General features: G+C 49.0%; 1 protein-coding gene across 6 annotated transcripts in view; it reads left to right on the forward strand.

Moving 5' to 3' along the window:
* ERBIN (erbb2 interacting protein) overlaps positions 1-24709 on the forward strand; it is a 912789-nt gene that overhangs the window by 848655 nt on the left and 39425 nt on the right. For all 6 annotated transcript variants that reach the window (XM_078675167.1, XM_078675172.1, XM_078675168.1 and 3 more), the window contains 3 exons: positions 5590-5709; positions 15315-15509; positions 15627-15719. In XM_078675167.1, the coding sequence (XP_078531293.1) occupies positions 5590-5709; positions 15315-15509; positions 15627-15719 (408 nt within the window). The remainder of the gene's footprint in view (positions 1-5589; positions 5710-15314; positions 15510-15626; positions 15720-24709) is intronic.

The following is a 24709-nucleotide window of genomic DNA, read 5'->3' on the forward strand; positions in this document are numbered from 1 at the left end:
AAGGAGCAGGGGAAAGACCAGCACGGTCAGAAGTGGCCAGGCTACGGACCAGAGAAAAGATCTCGCGAGTTTTGTTAGCCGAAAAGGCAACGCGGTCCGAGAAGTATTTGGATTTGGCTGTTAAAATAGCGGATTTGTAAATATTGAGCAGGGCCCTATATTTCAGGCGGAGAGTGGGGCAATAAGTGCGGCGCCAACGACGTTCCGACCGTCTGAGCTCAAGCTTCAGAGATCTGAGGTCATCGAAAACCACCTATGGGCATCGTGAGGACGGGCCGATCGAATCTTTTTAAGAGGGGCGGCCAGATCACAAGCCGCGGAAAGCCAAGTGTGGATGGCATCCGCCTGATTCTCCACAGAGAGGTCAGTCAGAGCGGGGGCAGATAGAGAGAGAGAGGAGGAAAGATCATTAAGATCAACCTTATTCCAGCACCGAGCCCAGATGTTCTTGGGCAAAGTAGATTTCTCGGGCTGACCTAAGGGGATTGAAAAGGAGATCAGAAAATGATCAGACCACCCACAGGGGGAGATAGAAGACACCAGGGGATTGCAACGGAGAGACCAGATCTGGTCAAGAGTATGACCATGGATGTGGGTAGGGGTCAGGACGTGAGATGAAAAGTTGAGACAACAGAGAGTAGCAGAAAAGTCTTTCGAAAGGGGGTCCTCCTGCGGGTCGCCCGGCCAGAAATTAAAATCCCCCAGCAGAATTAGCGACGAATTGTCTACAGCCAGGGTGGCCAGGAGATCCTGCAAAGAGGACACAAAAGAGGACATGTACTGAGGGGGGCGGTACAGAAGAATCACCGTGAGGGGGACCGGGAGGTTGAGAGAGCGGGCCACCAGAAAATCTACATTGGTAATGCCAGGATGCGAAAGAAGCTGGAATTGCAGGGATCGACGGACTATCATCGCCACGCCGCCCCCAGGTCTTCCATCTGGACGGTCGGCACGGAGGACATAGTGAGTTGCAGGTAGAATGGCAAGAATGTCAGGAAGTGAATGAGAGGAAAACCAAGTCTCAGTGAGGAAGAGAAAGTCCGGGGGGTCCGTGTCCAGTAGATTGAAGAGAGCGGTTTGATTTTTTACGGCGGAGCGTGTGTTCAGGAGAATAGAAGAGGCATTAAGGGAGACAGGGGAAACACAAGGAGGGGGGGACGGAGAAGAGATCGGAGAAGACAAAGGAGGCAAGGCGACACCGGGGAGGGGGGGGGCGTAAATGCCATGCGAGGATAAGTGAAGGGCTATAGATGGGGAAAGAGGGATTGAGGCAGAGAAAGATGAAAGTTGGGCCGAAGAATACGCCAGACGAGGAGCAGAATCTGTGGCCCCTGGTCCCGGTCGGTCGCGGACGGGCGCAGACGGGCTTGCCTTAGGCGCGCCTTCGGCGCGCAAACGGCGCGCCCGCTGCGCCCGTCCGCTGCGCGAACGGTAGAGGCACATGTTAAGTAGTGAGAGTGGAAGGTGAGATCCGAGGGGCGTGGCCAAGAAGTGGGCGTGGCCGGGAGGGCGCCCGCTGAAGGCGGGAAGCGAGTGTGAGGGCTACCGCTGCAGCGTCCAACTCGGCTGCGCGGGAGGGAGGGAACAAGGGCAAGGACCCTGAACAGGTAAGGAGAGGGTGGGTTTAAAAAGCGCACTCAGGCGCTGAGAACTCAAAATAGTCAGGGCTGATAAAGTTTGGCTGCTAAAAGCTCCCGCGGAAGGCAGGGAGTGATCCTGTGGCGAGTCAGCTAGCACTCAGCTGCTAAATAGTGTCCAAGGGGGCGTGGCCAAGAAGTGGGCGTGGCCGGGAGGGCGCCCGCTGAAGGCGGGAAGCGAGTGTGAGGGCTACCGCTGCAGCGTCCAACTCGGCTGCGCGGGAGGGAGGGAACAAGGGCAAGGACCCTGAACAGGTAAGGAGAGGGTGGGTTTAAAAAGCGCACTCAGGCGCTGAGAACTCAAAATAGTCAGGGCTGATAAAGTTTGGCTGCTAAAAGCTCCCGCGGAAGGCAGGGAGTGATCCTGTGGCGAGTCAGCTAGCACTCAGCTGCTAAATAGTGTCCAAGGGGGCGTGGCCAAGAAGTGGGCGTGGCCGGGAAGGCGCCCGCTGAAGGCGGGAAGCGAGTGTGAGGGCTACCGCTGCAGCGTCCAACTCGGCTGCGCGGGAGGGAGGGAACAAGGGCAAGGACCCTGAACAGGTAAGGAGAGGGTGGGTTTAAAAAGCGCACTCAGGCGCTGAGAACTCAAAATAGTCAGGGCTGATAAAGTTTGGCTGCTAAAAGCTCCCGCGGAAGGCAGGGAGTGATCCTGTGGCGAGTCAGCTAGCACTCAGCTGCTAAATAGTGTCCAAGGGGGCGTGGCCAAGAAGTGGGCGTGGCCGGGAGGGCGCCCGCTGAAGGCGGGAAGCGAGTGTGAGGGCTACCGCTGCAGCGTCCAACTCGGCTGCGCGGGAGGGAGGGAACAAGGGCAAGGACCCTGAACAGGTAAGGAGAGGGTGGGTTTAAAAAGCGCACTCAGGCGCTGAGAACTCAAAATAGTCAGGGCTGATAAAGTTTGGCTGCTAAAAGCTCCCGCGGAAGGCAGGGAGTGATCCTGTGGCGAGTCAGCTAGCACTCAGCTGCTAAATAGTGTCCAAGGGGGCGTGGCCAAGAAGTGGGCGTGGCCGGGAGGGCGCCCGCTGAAGGCGGGAAGCGAGTGTGAGGGCTACCGCTGCAGCGTCCAACTCGGCTGCGCGGGAGGGAGGGAACAAGGGCAAGGACCCTGAACAGGTAAGGAGAGGGTGGGTTTAAAAAGCGCACTCAGGCGCTGAGAACTCAAAATAGTCAGGGCTGATAAAGTTTGGCTGCTAAAAGCTCCCGCGGAAGGCAGGGAGTGATCCTGTGGCGAGTCAGCTAGCACTCAGCTGCTAAATAGTGTCCAAGGGGGCGTGGCCAAGAAGTGGGCGTGGCCGGGAAGGCGCCCGCTGAAGGCGGGAAGCGAGTGTGAGGGCTACCGCTGCAGCGTCCAACTCGGCTGCGCGGGAGGGAGGGAACAAGGGCAAGGACCCTGAACAGGTAAGGAGAGGGTGGGTTTAAAAAGCGCACTCAGGCGCTGAGAACTCAAAATAGTCAGGGCTGATAAAGTTTGGCTGCTAAAAGCTCCCGCGGAAGGCAGGGAGTGATCCTGTGGCGAGTCAGCTAGCACTCAGCTGCTAAATAGTGTCCAAGGGGGCGTGGCCAAGAAGTGGTCGTGGCCGGGAGGGCGCCCGCTGAAGGCGGGAAGCGAGTGTGAGGGCTACCGCTGCAGCGTCCAACTCGGCTGCGCGGGAGGGAGGGAACAAGGGCAAGGACCCTGAACAGGTAAGGAGAGGGTGGGTTTAAAAAGCGCACTCAGGCGCTGAGAACTCAAAATAGTCAGGGCTGATAAAGTTTGGCTGCTAAAAGCTCCCGCGGAAGGCAGGGAGTGATCCTGTGAATCTGGGAATCTATGCATAGAGAGCAGAAAAGGTTCTCAGGGTTAAATATTTCTCATGAATTGATGTGAATTCTTACACTTTGAGTGTATTAAATATATATCCACAATTATTTATTTAAACATTTTGTGGGAAAAGGGAAAGAGGGCTTGGAATACCAAGACACTTTATTTTTAGAAAAAATCTGCTTTTTAGCTTAACACGAGACAGGAAAAAGTACAAAAAATCGACTTACAAATGGATATAACAAACGAGATGACTGTGTGTGAAAGAAAACACATGGAAGATGCCAATGAAATCATCCAGCTATTTAATGGCTTGACTTCATTTGGTGTCTAACCATTTAGATTTGCAAGGCCTTCAACCACATCCTATGCCAGCACCTTGGATCTCTTTTCTCCACTGGGATCCTTATACAGCCACGTCACGTCCAGCAGGCAAAGAGCAAAGGAGTGAATACATGCCACACAAGTAGCTGCATCGTCAGTGCCTACTAAAGACTGAGATCCTGGTACACAATGGCAGCCCTGGGCTTCAGCCTGTGTTAGTACCCTGACCCCGGTACCTGCTGGCAGCAACACCAACTTTATGGAACTGAATATCACTGTGGGTGTAAAAACAGTCAAGAGGTCGTCACAGGAGGGATCAACATGCCTGAAATCGTTTGTTTTTGGCTTACATTGAGATTTGTCAATGAATGAGAACACGTTCTTCTCTCGTATGCATGTAATTATCCTTCTACATAGCGTCTTATGAAGCTGCAGAGAAGAACCTGTGTTGCAAGTACTTTATTGTTGGGAGGTAATTTGTAGAAATTAGACAAAACACAGAAACAACACCCTGTGACAAATGCTGTTAGTCCTAACTACTCTTGGCAAACCCTGACATTTCCCAAGCAGCTTGCTCTGGATAACCCTAAGTGGTTCCTAAGGCCAAATGAATAAAACCCTAAAAGCTCCTATGACTTTAAAGATTATTTTAGTTATTGTTTAGTAGATTAGTTGTAACTAATGGTAGCACTGTGTGCATCAAACTAGATTACATTGGGGGACTGAACCTACTAGTGCACAGAAAGACAACAGAACTAAGAAAAGACTAAATGATTTTCTTTCACGTTGTAACTATATCTGAAAGGAATTTTTCTGCTGTTAGGTACTTGGATCAGGCGGCCCAATGGGACATACAGTGTTTCAGATACATGTTCGATTTTCAAAATGTCCCCAAAAGTTGATTTTACATGGAAGGGTTCTAAACGTAGCTCATTTACATTGTCAGAGGTTAACCTAAGAATCCATCATGAATCTGGCTAACCCACAACTGCGCTGGACACTGTTCTTCTAAAGGTATTTATCTGATTAATTGATACCTGTGATGACTGGGTTTCCACAACGAAGGAAGAAGAAAAGGAGATCTTGTCCTAAGTTATCCTAAGATTTCTTTACCAGTGTTTCAACTCTTGAAATGTTAGGGGAATCCTTAGGTGTTTGTTTCAAAAGCAGGTAGTGAGCCATCCTTTAAATGGCTCTAAACCAATGATCATTGTTTATCTTGCAAATATAGTATAGCGATACTGAGGAATCAAAAGTACTTTTAGGACATAGGTCATCTTAGTTCTTCAGATCTAAGTGAATCCATAGCACGCTGTAAGGAAATCTGGAGAGACCACAATGCAACTTGGTTTCAAATTGAATTAATGAAGAGTGGGTGTCCTGATTAAATTATTGTATTTGGAAGTGTTCAAGAAGCCTCAAATGTACTTGCAGATCAGAACTAAGCAGTGGAGGACATTGCTTCAGTTTGACGCAGCCCAGGTACAGATACTGAGTAATTTTGCATAGAATTGACAATGCTTGCCAAGAATGCCAATGCTTGCACTGCAGCCAGACAAAACTTATGTTTTGACTTTGATGATTTTAAGTAGCTCTGGAAGCGATTTCCAGAGTATCATATTTGCACGCTTGCTCTTCAGGCATAATGAGTCAGGATGTGCAATGTCTGTCCAGGAAATCATATACATGTCTGGCATACCAAGATAAGTGAAAAAAGGTAACACAACTATATAAACTGATTCCAAATTTCACCTGTTAAAAGGAGTAGCTTTTTAAAATATATAATTATCAACTTTTGTGTATAATGCGGTTTTTAATTCCATCTTTAAGCATCCCCAGGCAGGCAGCACTGGAGAGCCATGCCAGGATGATGTGTTTCTATCAGGACCGCAGACCTACTCAACTGCTACACTCAGCCTCAAGGATGGGCCTGCAGAGAGTATGAAAAAGGTGAATATTTATAAAAGTAAAGTATTCCATTTATTTGATGTACATTTAATGCAACCTTTTGCAGTCCTGACGCCTTTTCAAAACTAGGCTAGATTTGAAGATGGGTAATAGGGCAGTAAGGAGATGAAGCATCAGTGGAATAGAGGAGAGAATGGTAAGTGGCAAAATTGTCAGCAGCAGGGTTTTGAGGAAGGGCAGATTGTTTTTCTTCTTTCTGTTGTAAGGAAGTTCCACAGGATTGAAGCCATAGCACCAAATATTCATGTTCTAGGGCAATGCCATTTGAATTTAGGGTTGGGTACAACAACTACAGGGATCAAAGTGTTTGAAGATCTTAGCTATTTCATAGTATGAAACCTGCAGACCAGACTTTGGAGGTAAGTGGTGCCCTTTCTTTGTAGCTCTTTGTGTCTGATACAAAGAGCTGTGAATCTGATAGAGACTACTAGCCGCAGATTCCTTAACGTAGAATATTCCCCAGGCATGAGACTGGGCCCAGAAAACTTTCTTGCCCAGCATCCCTGCGTGGCGGGGGGGCGGTGCCACGCGACTCCGCCGACGTCCTCCGTGGGCGTGACATCAGCGAGGTCACATAAGCCCCACCCCGGCACGCTGATGTCAGTTTTCTTCTTTTCCGTGTGCAACGCGGACCTGGATCTTGTACTCCTGGCCTGTTTTCAGGCCTCCCTTTTTCGCATTGAGCGTTTTTTCTTGAGAACAGTGTGCGAAAGCCTTCAGGCTTCAAAACGTGCTCATTTTGCCCGCACCAGATGTCGGGGACGGACCGTCACTCCATCTACATGTGGTGTATGGGAGAGCACCACGACTCCACAGACCGTGAGGCGTGTCAGCAACTGAAACTGAAGTCCCGGCGGGAGCGCCGGATAAAACTCCTCTCGGCATGCATGTCCAGGTCGGCATCGTCACTGCGTCCGTCCCCCACGGACGATTTCAAGAACTGCCGCCTGCGTCTCCGACATCGTCCTTCTCCCAGGCCGCAAGAGCATAGCTCACCTGTTAAGTGTCGCAGTTTGTCCCCAAGGGCCGGTCCACGGCCTGTTGGGGGCGTGGGTTCTCTGCGGATGGTGCTGTCCCGCGCGTCTTCACCCTATCCGCTGTTTTCCGGTGCAGGGGCGACTAGAGCCCAGATGGAGGCCTGTGCGGCGGCCTTGCAGGCCTTGTTGGCTCCTCTTCCTCCTCCTGGGACATCTACAGATCCCTTGCCGCGGGCAGGGACCTCTACGGCGTTGCCAGTGGCTCTGGCCCCAGTGCCAACAGGCTCGGAGGATGTGGTGCCGTCGGGGTGCGACCCTTCGGGGTTCTCTCCTTCGGACCATGTGCCTCTGCCTCGCCGCAAACCCTCGCGGGGCCCCTGTGGTGTCGTGGGAGGTTGTAGGGGCTCGGCGTGCCCCCGAGTCCCCCTCGGTCCTCTGGGCAGGCGGCGGCCTTGTCTGAGGAGACGCCCTTCGGGCATCGGCGGTTGCTGGCCCTGGCGGTGCCGCATTTGGCTGGCTAGGGGACGGGGCATGTCCTCTAGCCCCCCTCGTCCCTCCTTGCAGGTGGCTGCCTCGTTGGGGGTCGAGTCGACGCCTTTTCGGCACCGTTCCTTAGCCGCCCGTCTCCTGCGACGCGCGTTGGAGCAGAGGTCGTTCCAGTGTCCCCTGCTGCGCTGGTCGACATTGACCTGCTCCTGGTCGCAGACTCTACTGCGCCTGACCGGCGTCGGGTTGCTGATTCGTCTTCGATCACCCCCTCCTCCCCGGAGGTTCGGTGGTTGATGGTTTCGTCTTCTCCGGAGACCCGTCGTGGCTTGTTCCCCGGCTTCGTCTAAGGACGGCTCCTCGCCGTCACCGCGACCGCAGTCTTCGATGGAGGCGCCTCAGGTCCCCCATTCCTCGGCCTCTTTCCCACCTTTCCGGTCTTGGCCTTTCCTTCCTCCGGTGGGACTGGGCGACGGCCGCCTTAGCTTGCAGCCGTCGCCCCCAGAGGAGCTGCTTTCCCCACCGCGGGGCCCTATGGAAGCGGGTGCTGCCTTCGCTCTGGCTGTTTCTACGGCTGAGGGCATCCTGCGCATGGACGATCCAGCTTCCCATTTCCCCACGGATCATCTTCTGGAGGTCCTCCATCAGGGCTCTGGTGGTCCGGTGCTGCTTCTTCCCTTTGAGGCTTAGCTCCACACTTCACTTTTGGGGGCTTGGGGGCGGCCAGCCACAGGGGACCCGGTGCCCCAACAACTTCTGCACTGACATCGTCCTGCGCCTCATGACCCTGTCTGTCTTTCCCTTTACCCTTCTACCAGGGGTCCTCGTTCACAGACGGCCTTTCCCTCCCTGCCATCGGTGTTGTCTCCCGCGTCACGGGAGGCCCGCTGGTTAGATTCCTGGGGGCACAATATCTTCGCTTCTACCAGCGCGGCCTTGCGGGCCCTTAACACTCTGTGCGTCCTGGCTAGGGCCACTTCTTGCTTGTGAGATTCGGCTGAGTCCCTTCTGTCTGCTGTTTCTCGGGGGTGCGTGTGTTGATCTGCGGCCCCATGTGTTGGATGGCCAGGAGCTGGCGTCATTCATTCTTCGCTCCGCTCTGGACATTTCGGAGGTGCTTGGTCGTACCATGGCTTCTTCTGTGGCCCTTCGCCGACATGCCTGGCTACGGGATAGTGTGTTCCCGGAGAACGTTTGGGAACGGTTGGTGGACCTTCCTTTTGATGGCACTCTTTTGTTCATGCCCCTGCGGACTCTGTCATTCAGAGGTTTCTGGCGGGGCTTCGTCCTCCTCCTCCTTCTTCCCCCCCTCAGTGTCCGGTAGGTCATTCTGGTTTTGAGATTGACCGGTGAGTCATTCTGGTTTTGTGAGGTATTCTTCCATTGTGTTCTGGGGCCTTGTTGCAGGTAGCCCGGTTGTGTGTATTCTGTGTAGTTATTGTGCCTTCCAGTCCTTTGTTGGACTTTGGTGCTGTTGGCTGCTGGTCCGGCCCCTGTTTGATTGTGGTTTTGGCTGTTGGTCAGCCGTGTGGGCCCTGAGATTAGGCCTTCTGTGTCTTCTTTTTGGCTGATTGGCAGGCCCTGTGTGGTTCCTTTGCGGGTCTTCTTTGTTGTCCTCTGCTGCGGATATTTTATCCTAAGAGGGTTCCCATGTTCCTGGGATGTAACATGCCCTATGTGGGGTAGTGGTAGCTATTATATAGCCCTATAAATTGCTGGGGAGGTGTAGTCGTCCTTTTGGCCTCTACTCTCTGTGGTGTTGCGGTATGTCGCGTGTGCGATCTCCTTCTTCAATCTGTCCTTTTAGCGGTGCAGCCGTTCCGGTCTTCTCCGCTGCTTGAGGGTGGGGTTCCACTACTTAGTGGATTGGTTTACTAGTCCTGCCCCTTGTTCTGAGCCTGCGTCTGGCTTGGTACGGGCGTTTAGTTTCGTGGCGTTGTCAGCAGCTGGCTGCCCCGCCTACTCTTCTGCTCTGTGGCCGGTGACCTTGACTTGGCCTGGGCCGTTGTGAGATCTTGTTCTTCCTCTTCTGCATGCCTTCTTGCTGCGGCGCTGTTCTGTCTTGCCTTCGAGCTCTAAGGGGCTCAGCGGCCCTCTTCACTGGGTTGTTTCCCGGTGGAGGGGTTTGCTGTACTTCTACCCGTTCTCGTTGGAGTCTGTAGGTGGCTCTTCTTCCTCTGCTTTGTCTGTACCTTGGGGCTTCCGATGGAGGTCCCTGGTAAGTTGACTGGGCTTGAGGTGGTCTGGCCTCCTTCGTTTTACCCTTGCTTCGCCTGTTGGTGGAGGCTGGGTTGTCTCTTGCCGTCATGACACATCCCCTGTGGGGCTGGTGTTCCTCCACAATTTTGAGGTTCTCTTCAGCTCAGGGCCTGTGACTCATTCCCTGTTGCGGTGGTCGGGGCTATTTTTCCTTGTCCCTGTGACTGGTCCCCTGTTGGGGGTCTTGTGCTCGTCTGAAGCTGGAGAGGTCCTCTCGCAGACCCTCCTCCCCTTTGGGTATGGCTTGGGTATCTATTCTATGTTAAGGAATCTGCGGCTAGTAGTCTCTATCAGATGTACGAGTTACTTACTTTTAGTAACGATGTATCTGGTTGAGACGCTTCTAGCCGCAGATTCCTTCACAACCCACCCTTCCTCTCTGTTCTGCTAGGACCCTCTGCTTGGGTTTTCTGCAGTCGCCTCCCTTTGGGTGTCTTGTCTTCCATGGGTGTCCTCGTCCTTTTCCTCTGGTCAGGCATCCATCCGGTTGGTTTCCCTCCAGCGTGAGGGACGACTTTGTCTCTTTCTCTCTGTTGTTGGGGTTCTGATCCCCTCCTGGTCTTTTTCGTTGGGGGTTCTTTTGCCTGTCCTTGACCTCCTCCTACTTTCAGGAGCTATGGGCATTCTTGGCAGTATAGTCTGGAGATGGATTACTGTTGCTCTTCTGTTTCCGTACTTATGGCCCTTTCCCTTGTGTTTGTATTTGCAGACTTTCTTTCTCTTACTTTCTGTCTCGACGCTTTCTCATGCTTGTGCCTCCAGGGTGGCTCTCGCCATGGCTTGCAAGGTGGTTCCACGGAGTGGTGCTTACGCTTTTCTTGCAGTGGCTTAGCTCCTCTGGCCTGCTAGTGCTTTACTGTCACTTGGTGTTTTCGCCTTGGTTTACACCAGTAGTACCTCAGAGTGGTGCTCTGCTCGTTCCTGCTCTGGCCTGCTGTTGTCGCCTTCTGGTGCCTTGGTGCCTCCTAGGGTGTTTATCACCTTTGTTTCTCTCTATTTTGTCTATCTGTTTTTTTTGCACACTGTTCCCATGCTCAGTTTTGGTATGGCGCAGAAAAGTTCTCAGAAGCAAACTGACGTCAGCGCGCCGGGGTGGGGCTTATGTGACCTCGCTGACGTCATGCCCATGTCTGGGTCCAGTCTCACACCTGGGGAATATTCTACGTTAAGGAATCTGCAGCTAGAATCGTCTCTACCAGATACATCATTACCGAAGGTAAGTAACTCGTACATTAGATGTACGTCTTGGTGCCAGAGTAAACGATTGAAGTACAGCTTTGATATATCTGTGAAGGAGATCAATATGTAGACTACTTGCCTACGCCTGCCTGGACAATGGTAGCTCAAATTTGGACTGTGTATGGGTTGCTGATGAGGAACAGGGTTATATTTATTGGAGCTCCTTGTTGGTTGGTGCACAATTTCACTACTTAAATGCACGTCATGCAACAAGCCTTGATTGCATTTGGCTTAGAATTGGAGAGTCCATGATGTTCGTTCTGTGGTAGCATAGGAGACAAATGTCACATTATCCCTATTTTTGCCCATTCTGCAACACATGCTTGTGGAAGCTTTAGGATGCTTTTTATTGTGCCTATTTGTGCTATGCCCCATTGAGATTATGATTGGCAATCATATAATTATACTGAAGCATGTATGAGTCATCGCGGGTTGATTCACAGTATCACATCAGGGTGGACATAGCAAGCCCAAGTTTTAGCTCACTACATCCTTCTATGTTTTTATTGACCCAAACTTGTTTGCTCTGTTCTTGAGCTAGATTAATCTTCAATCTAGAGAGTGCAAGCAGACAGTTCTTTCCCTCTACACAAATGACATGCTGCCAGAGCTGAATTCACGCACTTCTTGTCCAGTAGAGCGATGAGTGATTGTGAACGGCACACTGCTTTCCAAATAAAACTACAAGTTTCTGGCGAGCGTTCAAAGACATCTCATTCCTATTTATGAAAGTTGCATCCGTGTTGTGCAGCCAGTACATCGGATTTATGGGGCGCATGTTGGGTTGCCCAGTCTTATTTCACACCTCTGCCTTCTCTTTAAATTATTTAGTATTTTCTTTTATTAGTTATAGTTATGTTATGTATATTAGAATCCACATTGGGTCAGGAAAATGAAATACCATATACAAGTTGCTCAGGGGAGGTGCATGGGGTATTTTTGGCATGGGTGCTATGCTGGTCACTGAGGTCGAGACTCTTCGCACTTCTTTTGATTAACTACATAGCCGTTGTTATCGGTACAACTCTTGCTTAGATTACCGCAACAGCCCATATGACGGCTTCGTCTGTAGCCAAATCCTACCTTTACAAGGAGTCCAGGATGCAGCAGCACATCTGATATCAAACTTGTGGGAAAACAGATTGTGCGACCTAAGCCTCATGCACTCTACATCGGTGACCAGTCCGGAGAAGTATTTTATTCAAACTAGTCACATTAATATTTAACAAGCATTGGCATAGCCAATAGGTCTTGCCTTCGGAACCTTATAAGTATTTAGCCATGCAGCACATTATCCTGGGTGCTACAACATCTACTGTTTTTTAAAGGGGAAGCTTTTACACTAATAAGCACAGTATAGGACTGCATAGTGCATGTGTTTTCTCTCACTTAGTGCTCCTGCAGAATCCGCATTTCTACTGCACTATGCTTGTTGTATAATGTGTTTTAATATAATATGCCACATTGATTGTTTGAAAAGCTGAAGCTCACACTCCCCAATCTCAATGAGCAAGCTACGCCCCTGAGTGCATCCTTTGTTCTAATACCTTGAATGAGTTTCTGAGAACATGTTTTATTGAAGCAGGAGCAGCACGACCTAGAAGGGTACGTGTGGCACCTAATGACTGTTGAGACCGATTACAGACAGCAAACCGGATGTGACGGGGGAAGGTGGTGTAATTGGAAAAGAGTGTGTGGGTGAGAGACAGAGAGAGAGTGTGTGTGCGTACGTATGCGCATATTAGTTACATGACTTGGTTACATTCTGAGGTGTGGAAGAACTGTTAATTCTGGAGCTACTTCAACACGACAAGGAGTACATGAATAGGAGCCAATGAAGAGACATTTTAATTAAGTAAACACGGCCTTAGACCGCCAACAAAACACTACATTATCACCAACTGTGGCATTTCCGTTTTGATGAAAACAAAATTGGTATCCATTGTCATCCTCTCTGAAACTGCAGCAATTACAAATGTGTGACCCTTTCTGGTGGTCATATGCAGGGGACACAGGGAACTTGGGACCAGGAGCAGAAATGTAGGAGACATTGAGGTCATTATTCAACTTGATTGCTTACAGTACTCTTCTGTGCACGAGTTGTAGCTCTAAAACGAGTCACATCACACCAGACACTGAGATAGTCTTGAGTTTTTACATGGACAGCACTTCGCATGTTAGACTATTTGGGTCCACACCCACACTTACAATCCTAAGATCTCAACTATGACTGTTATAATGCTAACTGATATTGGCAGAAAAAATAGAAAACAGAACTGGCTATGGAAGTTACAAACACCACAGGGCCTGCTCGCAACAGTTCTGATTTTGAGAACCCTAGAAAAGCTATATAAAGCCACTAATCCAGTCTGGATCTTGGGTCAGCTTTGTTGCAATGAACCCCTTTGGCGGTTAGGTTTAGGTCTTTCAATAGGACAGCTCTTTCACAGCCCTGTGTCTTTTCCTGATATTCATGGGGAAATGCTTCTAGGTGTCAGATTCTTAAGCATTTACAGGTCGCCCCTACAGGCAGACAAAAAGCCTTGAATGTTGTGTGTGTTTTCGAAACACAAATGTCGTCAGTGGAGCACATTTGTTTCAGAAAGACAAAAGACAGCATTCCGAAAAGCTAAGCTGAGGCATTTATGGTGACCTGTGTGTTTATAAACTAAAAATCCCATGTGTAGTTGCAAAATAAAACAAACCCACTCTTACCTCGCCAGTATGCTTGCACATGTGCGTATTGAGCTTCCACGCCTTGTTGACAGAAGCACTGTAGTCCGGATCAGAGCGGATGTAGTGCTTCTGAACTCGTCCACGCTGGTCTGGTCATACCTCTAATGAAGCAGTCCTGTACCACCCTATTTTTGACAGCTGTAGACTAGCTTTTGGTGGCTGTCATGTTTTAAAGAATTCACTTACAGAAGATATTGTAAACCAGTAGAATGCAACAGGAGTAGAAAGAAACGCATATAATTATTGGCGTTATGCCGTGCAGTGAAAAAGAAAAGCGTGTTTCCTCCTGAAGTGTCCACATTGCATGAAAGTGGGCTCCAAGCTGAAAAATGAATCGCAGCGCCGGAGTAGATAAGTTTTACCATGCAGTAAAAAAGAAAAGCATGAGACCCAGCCCCCCCCCCCCGAGGTGCTTACATTTCATGATAGCAGGCACTGTGCTGAAAAATTAAGCACGGGCCTATGTAGATTAATCTTTTACGCCATGCACTAAAAGCGCCTGGCCACCCGAAGTGGCCGCATTGCATAAAAAGAGGCGCTGGCTGAAACCTGAAGCCCAGCGCACGGTTTGGGTCGAAGGGGACACCAAGAAACAGTGGGTGGGAGGGGAAAGCAGTAACAGAGGACAAGCATGAACCAGGAAAAAGGAAGCGGTTGAGAACACACAAAGTAAACAAAACACAACACTTAACACAAGCATAGGCAGGCCAACCAAGAAAAGAGTGCTCCGAAAGTATCGTAAGAGCACATGTAGCGGGGCAGTCTGTATGGGAGGTAACAAAAGTACAAAAGGAGGAACTAGACCAATCAAAAGCCGAAATTTACGAAGGAGAGTAAGACAAACCCATTAAAAAGATGGACTGTGCTCAAAGCCCATATTGTAGGTAGAGCATGTCTCGAAGAGACAGTGCATGCGCTGCCTAGGCGAGACCTAAAACGTACCAACAATCTGGCTATCTTCGGAAGGGGGGGAATCAAAGTGTACTAGCCAGTTAAAAAATCAAGATGCTGGGACCAGCAGATGCTGTCTATACCAGGTGTCAAATTTATACCAGAGTTGACAGATTACTTTTAGACCTGGTTACATGTTTTTGAAATCCTGACCCATGGATTTTAGACACATGCCTAAATGACTCAGAATTCATTTATTCTTCCATTTGTTAACTTAGCATCCCGACAGTTGAAATTTGCGTTCATTTTGAGAGGCATTTGTTGAATGCTTTCTCATTACAAAATGCCCTGAACAGCTAGAATCGAACAAATTAAAGACAACAAATTCATTGGAGGTCCTTCTCCCCTGTACATTCATAAAGTACTTAGCACTGTATGGTTCCATGAAGCCTTCCTTCTCAATCTAGGTTTCTCATTGTCCTATTGCACTATTACAGCACCAGTGCCAGGTCCCAGGAAAACTAAGATTATTGGTTTCCTTCAGTAGTAGTTATTAAGCAACTACAGTGGTAGATATCCTTTACCTCATTGTATAAGCCTAAGTAAACAAGTAGTTTTTAAATATGTTTTTTTGCGGTTTTACTGTGTTTTCTATTTGTGTAATTTGTTTTGAGATGAAGGTACAGGATAGTTTGGGACTGGCTCCATTAGTGTCAACTGGATCCTTGTTATGACAGAGAATGCCATCACATTGCTTTTGCATGCTATAGCAACTAAGCATTTGCAACCATTACCTCTACAATGAACAGGGTATTTTCATTTTCACTAGATTTTCCTCATCCCATTCCCATCTCACCTCTTTCTCTAATGGAGCCTGCTGCAGTAGTTCAACCCTTTTATCTAAAGCTGTACTGTAATCTTAGATAACCTTCAATAAAACACAGCTCCAACTTTTGTTAAATATATTTAATGATTACATATGTCATTTGATCTGTTTAGGTACCGCTAACTAATGGGCAAACGTGTCAGCTTTCTAGACCTCAGGGGAACTATGGTCAAGGTCACCCTCCTCCTCCTCAGGCAACAATGGCAAGACATCCCTCTCGAGAGCAACTTATTGATTATCTGATGTTAAAAGTTGCACACCAGCCTGCATATCCACAGGCACAAGGTCCCCTAAGACAGGGCCAAGAGGTATGTACTAATTGCCATTTCAAGAGATTTTTGACATCCTTTGTCAAACTGAAATATGCGTTTAATAGTACATCCACTGATTATCTCTCAATGCTGTTTTTTTTTTTACATCTGCAGATGCGTGTGAGAATTGAAAAGGACCCAGAGCTTGGATTTAGTATATCCGGAGGAGTTGGAGGCAGAGGGAACCCATTTAGACCTGGTGATGATGTAAGTACTACATTTGGGGCATTTGGTTTGATTCTTAAGATGAAAGCCTTATGTAAAAAGAAGTTTCTGTTAAGTCTCATTCGTTCTCACAGGTGCTTCCTAGTTGGGTTGTTGCCTCTCACAACTGGTGCCTAGAAACACTTGAACTATATATTCTGGTTTATTTGAACTTTACTGCTTAATGTTGCTTCTTGACGTCTACATGCCACACTTACCAATATGTTTGCAGTTTAGGCATCTTTATCAACTGGCCAATGTCTGCCTAAGGGCTGTTAAGTAGGCTGTTTGCTGCCCCATAGACTCCTTTGAAAGAATTGTCCAAGTTGTGCATTATCTAGGTGACAGATGAATTACTGAAATTCTGAAGAATGATTAAAAAAACAGCCATCTATGAAAATGTGGTTGCTTCCTGCTTCTGTTTCTTTCTGTGTTCAGTAGAATATAAGTTGAGTTATCCAGAGGTGGTTCAGTGATGTAGAATGTTTGCTCCTTTCGTATGCCCATCTGTTGTAGTTTTCTAAATTCCTGCTCATGACACGGGGTATTGCTTCTTCATGAGCAAGATTTTGTGTCAAAAGATCAATTAAACATACACTGCTTCTGTATGTCATCATTAAACTTATGCTTCAGTTCTTGCCTTTTCGAGCTGTTCAAAAGAAATTAATAAAAACTATCTGCAAAGTAAATTGTTTTGTAATACTGTATTTCAATGTATGTTCAGTGGGACAACATGTTTGCATTTCTGAGAGCATAGAGCGCAGAGATAAGTACCTACAGTGGATTGAGCTCGGGTAATGCTGAGGTAACACACAAATCTTTCTCTAACGGCCTTAGTTGAAAATGATATATTGTCCTCCATGAGTGACCAAGGGCGCATGTTTCAGGCTATGCTAGATGTCATATATGAGCTAGTGCTACCATGATGAGATTTTGGAATTACTCAAAACACTTGGTGCCGCTGCCCCTTTTGAGACTTGATATGCCAGTATTTACAGTTTTGATCTTGCATTGTAGCAATCCTGTTTAAAATCTTTGGCCAGTTCCACATCAGAGTTGACTTGCAGATGGTGTTCATTCTCATTGTTTTCAAAATTGATTCTGAACTTGGAGAATTTGTCAAGTTTTGATGTACATTCCAAGATTTCACTTGTGTGGTGTATTACCGTATTTCAAGCCAAGCTTTGCTGTTAACTTGGTCAGTGCTCAAGAGGTTGATTTGAACTTGTCAATCCTTACTCGGAATGATAGACTACTCAGAATGGCATTGATCTTGTTGACATTGTCATAAGAGGATGGGTTTCTGTGACATGTTGACTGTTCCATTACTTTGCAGCACTTGTTGCCATGGGTGAAATGGGGTATACGGTTCCGTGTAGTAAAGGCATCAGTATGTTGGTATTCTCTACTGACCTGAGAAGTGTTTGGTGATAATGACGTTGTAAAACCCCCAGTAGTATGACACACTGACAGAAGTGTTTGGCGCACCGTATGGAAATCCGAGAGAAGGGCCATCATTTTGCAAACAAGCATACTTGGAGCAAGTTTTAGGCATTACTAGGTCAATCTGCAAAATACTAGGAGACTCCCATCAAGACATACAACAAAGTTTTGTGCCTTGATCATTATGTCATCTGGGATGCCACCAGCTTTTGACTTATGTGGCTACTTTGTCATTCACACCTAAAAAGTCGATGAATTTTCCAATGCAAAAAAAAACTAGAGAGTTTTTGAGTGTAAGTCCTTGAGAAAAGATCAAACAAGAATTACTGAAATAAATCTGAGTCCACTTGGGGTCCTTTAAACTTTGACCCCTGCGCTAAATTCTAACCACAAATTTTTAATTTCTTTGTGAATAATAAGATCGTATTAACAGTTTTTTATGTTGTTACTTCACACAATTCCCCCTTTTTAGGCCTTGCATGCAACCGCGCATGAGCTCTTGCTTGTGAGAGAGATTGTTTAGAACAAGGGGCTTGAAACCTGCCCTTTAGATTACCATTTGTTGGGTTCATTGTCACTCTTATTTGCTGCCTTTTATTGGCCAACATCTGCTGGATTCACTTTATCTTCTTTAAGCTGGAGCATGGACCTAATACCGATTGCTTTAGCTTAATTAGTATCCTTCTGCTGATTGAGCTGTTATTGTAATACTAGTTTTTTAGGGCTCGCGCAGCTAGAGTCCTTTTGTAGGGGGTTTAAAACTGTACCTAGAAATTGCACATGCTTGTGCTTTTTCGTGACGGGATTGGCTTTTGCGTGCTTGTATTTCAGAAACAGAGCACGCAGTAGGCCAAAGGCGGGCGCGTTGCTCTGCCCATGGCCTATTGGTGTCTGTTACCCGCACAGGGTAACATGTGGTTTGCAGTATCGTGCGCAGACGTGTGCACGATAATGCAAAACACATGGCTCACTGTGGCACGTGCACCACTCGCGTGTTTGCCGCCGTCGCCACTCCCGAAATATAGCAAGCCAGTGTTTTTTGCAAGGGTTGTCGCTCCTCCCGGCTGCCATCCTGCTGTTTTTTGTTTTGCAGTACCCTTTGCCCGTCCTTATTTTATATGTAGAAAGCCGGGATATGTACATACAATACTAAAAGTTCCAGGGCGTTTGTGCCAAGAGGATGTAGGTGATGTGGCAGGTGGATTATTTAAACCCCAGCAGCTCTGGGATTCATGCGGGCCATTCCCGTGGCAGCACGCGCCCTCCCCTGCCCCCGCTCATCTAGGAATGCACAGCGAAATGGCAGCCCAGAGCTCACCTCATAAAGTGCGAAATCTCATTAGCGCATGGTTCACTGACGAGGGAGCGAGAAAGGGGTGAAGCGGGTCTCGACAGTCATGGGCCTTCCTCTCCCTTAGGCTGATGTGAGAAATTATGTTAACATCAGCACTGCCTGTAAATAAGCTACGCCAAGCCAAGGCCTATTAATCACACCCTCTGTTTCTAGTTTTGGCTACACTGTTTCCAGGCACCTGTCCTTCAAGGCGGGCATGGAGGGGGCTTCTCCTCCTCTTTTCACAGGCCTGACACTCTTTTACTACGTTTGTTTCCACGTATACGACCTTCATTCCTGCTGTTACCATGGATGAAAGACACAAAACTCCATTAGTGTCCGGATCTGAAGTCCTCCCTCTTTTTTCAGGGTTTGAACCCTCAATCTAAGTGTTCAGCCTTCGAAGCATAACGCCACCCATTTCTCATTCCTCGTTTAGGTGCCTCAGCCCTGGCTATTCATTTTGTTGAATGTCATTCCTGAAGAGTGAGACTTAGCAGCTCAATTAATGGCACAACCCACTGCACTCCATTGTCCTCAGAATTCCGAAAAACAACCTCAAAGTTACGGTGTTAAGTTATGGTGGCAAACACCCAACGAAAAAGTACTGCCTACTCAAAAAATTTGTAAAAAATATATAATCCACACGTAATCACTTATAGTAGCCATGCAACCTTCCACCTATGGACAGTGCTGCTGTTTTATTGATAGCTGTATTCATTATTTCAAAGTGTAGCACGTAAAGCAGTAAGTAGTTTGAGTGCCCTCCATGAGTCCATGTGTGGGCAAAATGTGGGTGTGTAAGCGTATGTGTAAGCATGAGTCAGTGTGTGTGAAGTTGTGGGTGCATGCATGAGTGTGTCGGTGTGTGTGTATGTGCAAGCATAAGTTAGCTTGTGTAAGTATGGGTGTGTGCATGAGTATCAGCGTGTGATTAAGTGGTTGGTGTGAGTGTCGCCTGTGTGCAAGTTGTGTGTGTGTCCGTAAGTTGTGTGTGTCAGCGTGCGTGTAAGCACGAGTCAGTTTGTGCACAAGTTATGGTGTGTGTGCAGGTTATGTGTGGAAGTATGAGTGTGTGCATGAGTGTGCCAGTGTGTGCGCAAGTTATGGCGTGCGTGTGTCAGCATGTGTGTGGGAGAGTGTCAGCCTGTGTGCAAGTTGTGTGTGAGTGTCAGTGTGTGTGTAAGCACGAGTCGGGGTGTGTGCAAGTTATGGTGTGTGTGTGTGCCAGCCTGCTGTGTTACGAGTCTGTCTGCCTCGGCAGGACCCCAGCTCTTCCCTGGTCTGGGCGAGGAATGCGCTCTCCTCCCATATCCTCAACCAGCCTCCCCGTCACTGCTCCCCACCACAGCCTCTCCCTCCCCAGCGACAGCGGCCCTCCCCTTACCCATCCCCAGCCTGCCCCACATCCTCAACCAACCTCCCCATCACTGCTCCCCACCCCAGCCTCTCCCTGCCCAGGAGTGCCTGCCCTTCCCCAGCACGCCTAAATCCATCAATCACTGCTCTGCAGCACCTATCCTGGGTCCCAAGGCGCAGGAGGCGGGTGAGCTGCGCCTACCCTGGTACCCAAGGCGCAGGAGGCGGGTGTGCTGTGCTTACCCTGGCCCCCAAGGCGCTGGAGAGTCGGGGTGCTGCCCCTACCCTGGCACTCAAGGGGGTGGGGGTACTGCGCCTACACTTGCCCCCCAAGGCGCTGGGGTGGTGGTGCTGCACCTACCCTGGCCCCCAAGGCACTGTAGGTGGTGGAGCTGCGCCTACACTGGCCCCCATGGCACTGAAGGTGGGGGTGCTGCATGCTCACCATCTGTACATTCCACCTTTCATTTTAATATCTATTTTCATATTTGTATTCATCCATTTACACCCCTTTACGTTAACTCTACTATACAGTTGCTATAGAAGCTTATAGTATGGTATAGTGTGCACTTCAATCTTTAAATTATCACTCCACTTAAAAAACATTGCCATTTACAATGTCAATAGCTCCAACTCCAACAAATGCGAGACCTATTGCATTGCAAATGCTTGCTTTGTTCTTTATCTGTCCAACTTGTTATACCTCTTACCATTTGCTGTGGTTTTAGGATGGCTGAGCCAAAAGATCTACACCAGAGGAGGATACAGCAGAGGAAAAGGTAGACTTTCTCACCATTCCCACACCTTTTCGAAGAAAATTTAGTTATTCCTTTCACAGTGCGAAGAAGTAACCTTAGACAAGTGGACCATTTCCATTGTCTAGCAACAATACTAATTGTTGTTTCACACCACCAAACATCCTGCATCACTATCACATCACTTAGGAACTGATTAAAACAGTGGTCTACAACGTGTGCATCCACACAAAAGGGGACAAGGAATATACTTCCTTATCCCAGCTAATCTAGATAGGCTGCAGATTGCCCAAAGATGGAACTCTGCTGCCTATCCTCCACCTCAAGCCCCTAAACTGTTACAGACTATCGGTACATTTCAAGATGACCACCCCTAACATTCCAGAATATCTCTGCCCGCAATCACTTGTAGTCACAATCTGAGGTGGAGTCTCTGTGGATTTCTGGGAGGGATAACAAGGTACCTCACAACTTAAACTTCTAATTCAAAGAAAAACAACTTCAAATATCTGCTTCTAACACTAAATGGCAAGAATCGGTAGTCCGTGTGATTCTACAGCACTGCAACCTACAAAAAGTTAGTTACTAGGTAAGTAACAGATGTAACCCTGTGTTGGGGCAGAATTAAACATGGTATTTGAATGGTGCTGCATGCTTGACTGCACATGTCCACTACAGGAATGTCTGTCAAGACAGTGGTCACAAGAGAGAGGGGGGGGGATGGGAAGAGCTAGTATTGGTAGAGTCCATGGTTCACCACAATCTCAAATTACTTGGCAAATTGTTTGCTGACTGTCAAGTGCAGGTGACCATTACCACGGATGCCTCACTTGCATGATGAAGAGCACATATAGATACCCTGACTGTTTAAGGTACCTGCATGTAGCAATAGCAGAAAATGCATACAGTTTTCTTAGAGGGGACAGCAGTACAATTAGCACTCAGAGAGTTTTACATACGCAGGGATCCGAGGCAAAACCGTGGACTGGATCACCTCCTTGCTCACTGGCAGAACCCAAAGAGTCCGCCTCCCCACGTACTGATCCGAAGCCACCGCGATTATCCGCGGCGTACCCAAGGATCATCTCTCAGCCTGACACTCTTCAATATCTACATGGCACCGCTCGCTTACATCGTCAGAGCACACCATCTCAACATCGTCTCGTACGCCGATGACACCCAGCTGATCCTCTCCCTCACCAAGGACCCCAACACTGCCGAATACAACCTCCACGAGGGAATGAAGGCCGTCACAGATTGGATGAAGACCAGCCGCCTGAAACTGAACTCAGACAAGACGGAGGTCCTCATCCTCGGCTCCACCCCCTCCGTATGGGACGACTCCTGGAGGCCGAACTCGCTGGGAGCTGCCCCAGCACCCACTAACCACGCACGCAATCTGGGGTTCATCCTGGCCTCAACACTCTCTATGACCCAGCAAGTCAACTCTGTTTCATTCTCCTGCTTCAACACCCTCCGCATGCTCTGCAAAATCTATAGATGGATCCCCAACGAAACAAGGAGAACGGCCACCCAAGCACTCGTCAGCAGAAGGCTGGACTAAGGCAACACCCTCTATGCAGGAACCATGGCTACACTCCAGAAGAAACTCCAACGCATCCAAAACGCCTCCGCACGCCTCATCCTCAGACTCCCTCGCCATAGCCACATCACCACCCACCTTATAGATCTGCACTGGCTCCCAAGAGGATCACCTTCAAACTCCTCACCCACGCTCACAAAGCACTCCACAACGGTGGACCAGCATACCTCAATGAACAACTGTCCTTCTACACCCCGAACCGCCGCTTCGCTCCGCCGACCTCGCCACCGTCCCACACATCCGCCAAACGACCACAGGCGGAATATTCTTCTCCCACCTCCCCGCAAAGACTTGGAACACTCCCTCCATCCCCCCCACCCTCCCTCCCCCCGTCCGCCTGAATCAGACCCAGACCCAGACTTCTCAAGACCTGGCTGTGCGACCAGTAGCTGCCACCCCTCAGCACCTTGAGACCCTTACGGGTGAGTAATGCGCTCTACAAATGCGTGATTGATTGAATGATCTGCAACAAGGCACATCTAGTGATAACAGACAATACGATGTAGTCCATCTAAAAACAATGAGACACGTTCTCTCCTCATCTGTCTGCAATGCTGCAATCAATATGGCATTGAGCCAGTCTGCAATGTATCTTGCTCCTAGCGGAACATTTACCAGGGATGGATAGTTAATGTGAAAACTTTCAAAGAAGCATGTATCGGTGAGTACATGAGTGACAGATGAATCCCCAAGTATTTGATCATTGCTTATAGAAATGGGGGACACCCACAATTGATCTGTTTGCTACAAGATAAAACACCCAGGTTTTGCCTCCAGGTACTCACACCCACAGCCAGTGCACAATGGATGGACTGCTCAGGATTAATTGTGTATGCTTTTGCTCCTTTGATCCCCTACATAGTGAGAAAGTCGAGACAAACGGGAATAAAAAGTATTCTAATTGCTCTGAGGGCAAACCCTCAAACATATCAGCCTGCCCTACCTCCCAGCTTCCCACCAGGGCCACAAGTAACAATATTAAAACAATACCTAAGGATCCCCCCTTCCTGCCTTGCAGACCCAAAACTGCCCGTCCCTCCAACTCTGCAGTGTTTCCTAATTGCCGACCATCCAGCCCCACAAAAAGAAATGAAAAATTTACCAGTGGTGCGTTAGTCCCTACAGTGTCCCAGGGTTGCCGGCACTGACAGGTCCCTACTCCCAGTGGTATTGCCCAGGGCAGGCCCAGCCTCTGAGCATATTGGTCCAGGCCTCAACAGCTCGCTCAACTGCTGTCAGCTGGTGACTCCCCAGTGTCCCCGGGCAGGACACTCCAGAAGCTGCCACATTGGGGGACATTGGATTTAGAGTGCAAGTTGTGAAGAAGCCAGACACCGGGGGGAGTCATCCTACTCCTGACTGTCTTCCTCTGCCGCCTGCCTAACTGCTGGGTAAATTCGCTGTTGTTGTCTTTCCAGTTGTGCTTTATTTATGCCCGGTGCCACTCACTGTTCTCCATCAAGCCATTCCCAGGTGTCTTCAGGTGTCATGAAGTACCAGGTTTTCCCTTCAGCTTCAACTCTGTTTCACCAGAAAGAGCATTTTTCTCCCTGTCCCTCATGACTTCTAGAAAGCTGCAACATTGTTTTTAGACCTTGGGTGTAAAGTCTGGAAAAAGGTTATGGTGGCATTCTCGTAGGTCAGTGCGGAAGCTCTACGGGCCGTCTGAAGCACAACATCTAGGATGCGATAGTTGAAAATGCAGGCTATTATTGAACGAGGTGGGCCCCCCGAGCTAGGTTGCGCACCAGGGACCCGATGGGCCCACTCCACCGAAAAGTATTTGGGAAGGCCTTGGGGTTGCATTTTTTTTTTAGGATGAGTTCTTCCATCAACAGGTCCTCTGCAAGCCCCTCTACACGCTCCGGGACCCCTATTATGCAGACATTATTAACCCCTCCCCTGCTGGTGACGGAACCACTCCGTCATCTGCTGCGGTCGCGCTGTGCTGATGACGGAGAGGTTCCGTCACGGCCCGCTCGGAGCGCCTGCGCGGATTCCGCGCCTGCACTGAGCGTTCCATTGAGCGGGCGGGGCCGTGACGGAACCGCTCCGTCATGAGCACAGCGCAACCGCGGCTGGTGACGGAGCGGTTCCGTCACCAGCATGCGGCCGCCCCGCCCCCTTAGCACTGCGGCAGAATAGCCGCCGCAGTGAAGGGGTTAAGCTGCGATCTGCCTTTGTAATCCTTCAGGCGAGCCTCCAAAGTTTAGGCTGTAGCTCGTAGCTTGCCAACCTGAGCCTTTAAAGCCGCTGTGTCCTCTTTAACGGCAGCAGTAGAGGGCTCTACCTCTTTCACTCGTACTCCCATGTTGCGGATGTCGTCTGTCACCAGAAATACCTCAGACGTGACTGAATCAATTCTGCTTTCCAGGAATGTGCACACACCTTGAATTGCGGCCCCAATGTTATGGAGCGTCCGTGGTTCCCCTGCAGGGGACAATTGAACAGTGGGTAATTGCTGGTCTCAGGCTCCCTCCAGTGCAGCCACCTTTTGGGG

This window comes from Lissotriton helveticus, chromosome 2_1 (assembly GCF_964261635.1).
Source record: "Lissotriton helveticus chromosome 2_1, aLisHel1.1, whole genome shotgun sequence".
In the NCBI taxonomy this organism is placed as follows: Eukaryota; Metazoa; Chordata; class Amphibia; order Caudata; family Salamandridae; genus Lissotriton; species Lissotriton helveticus.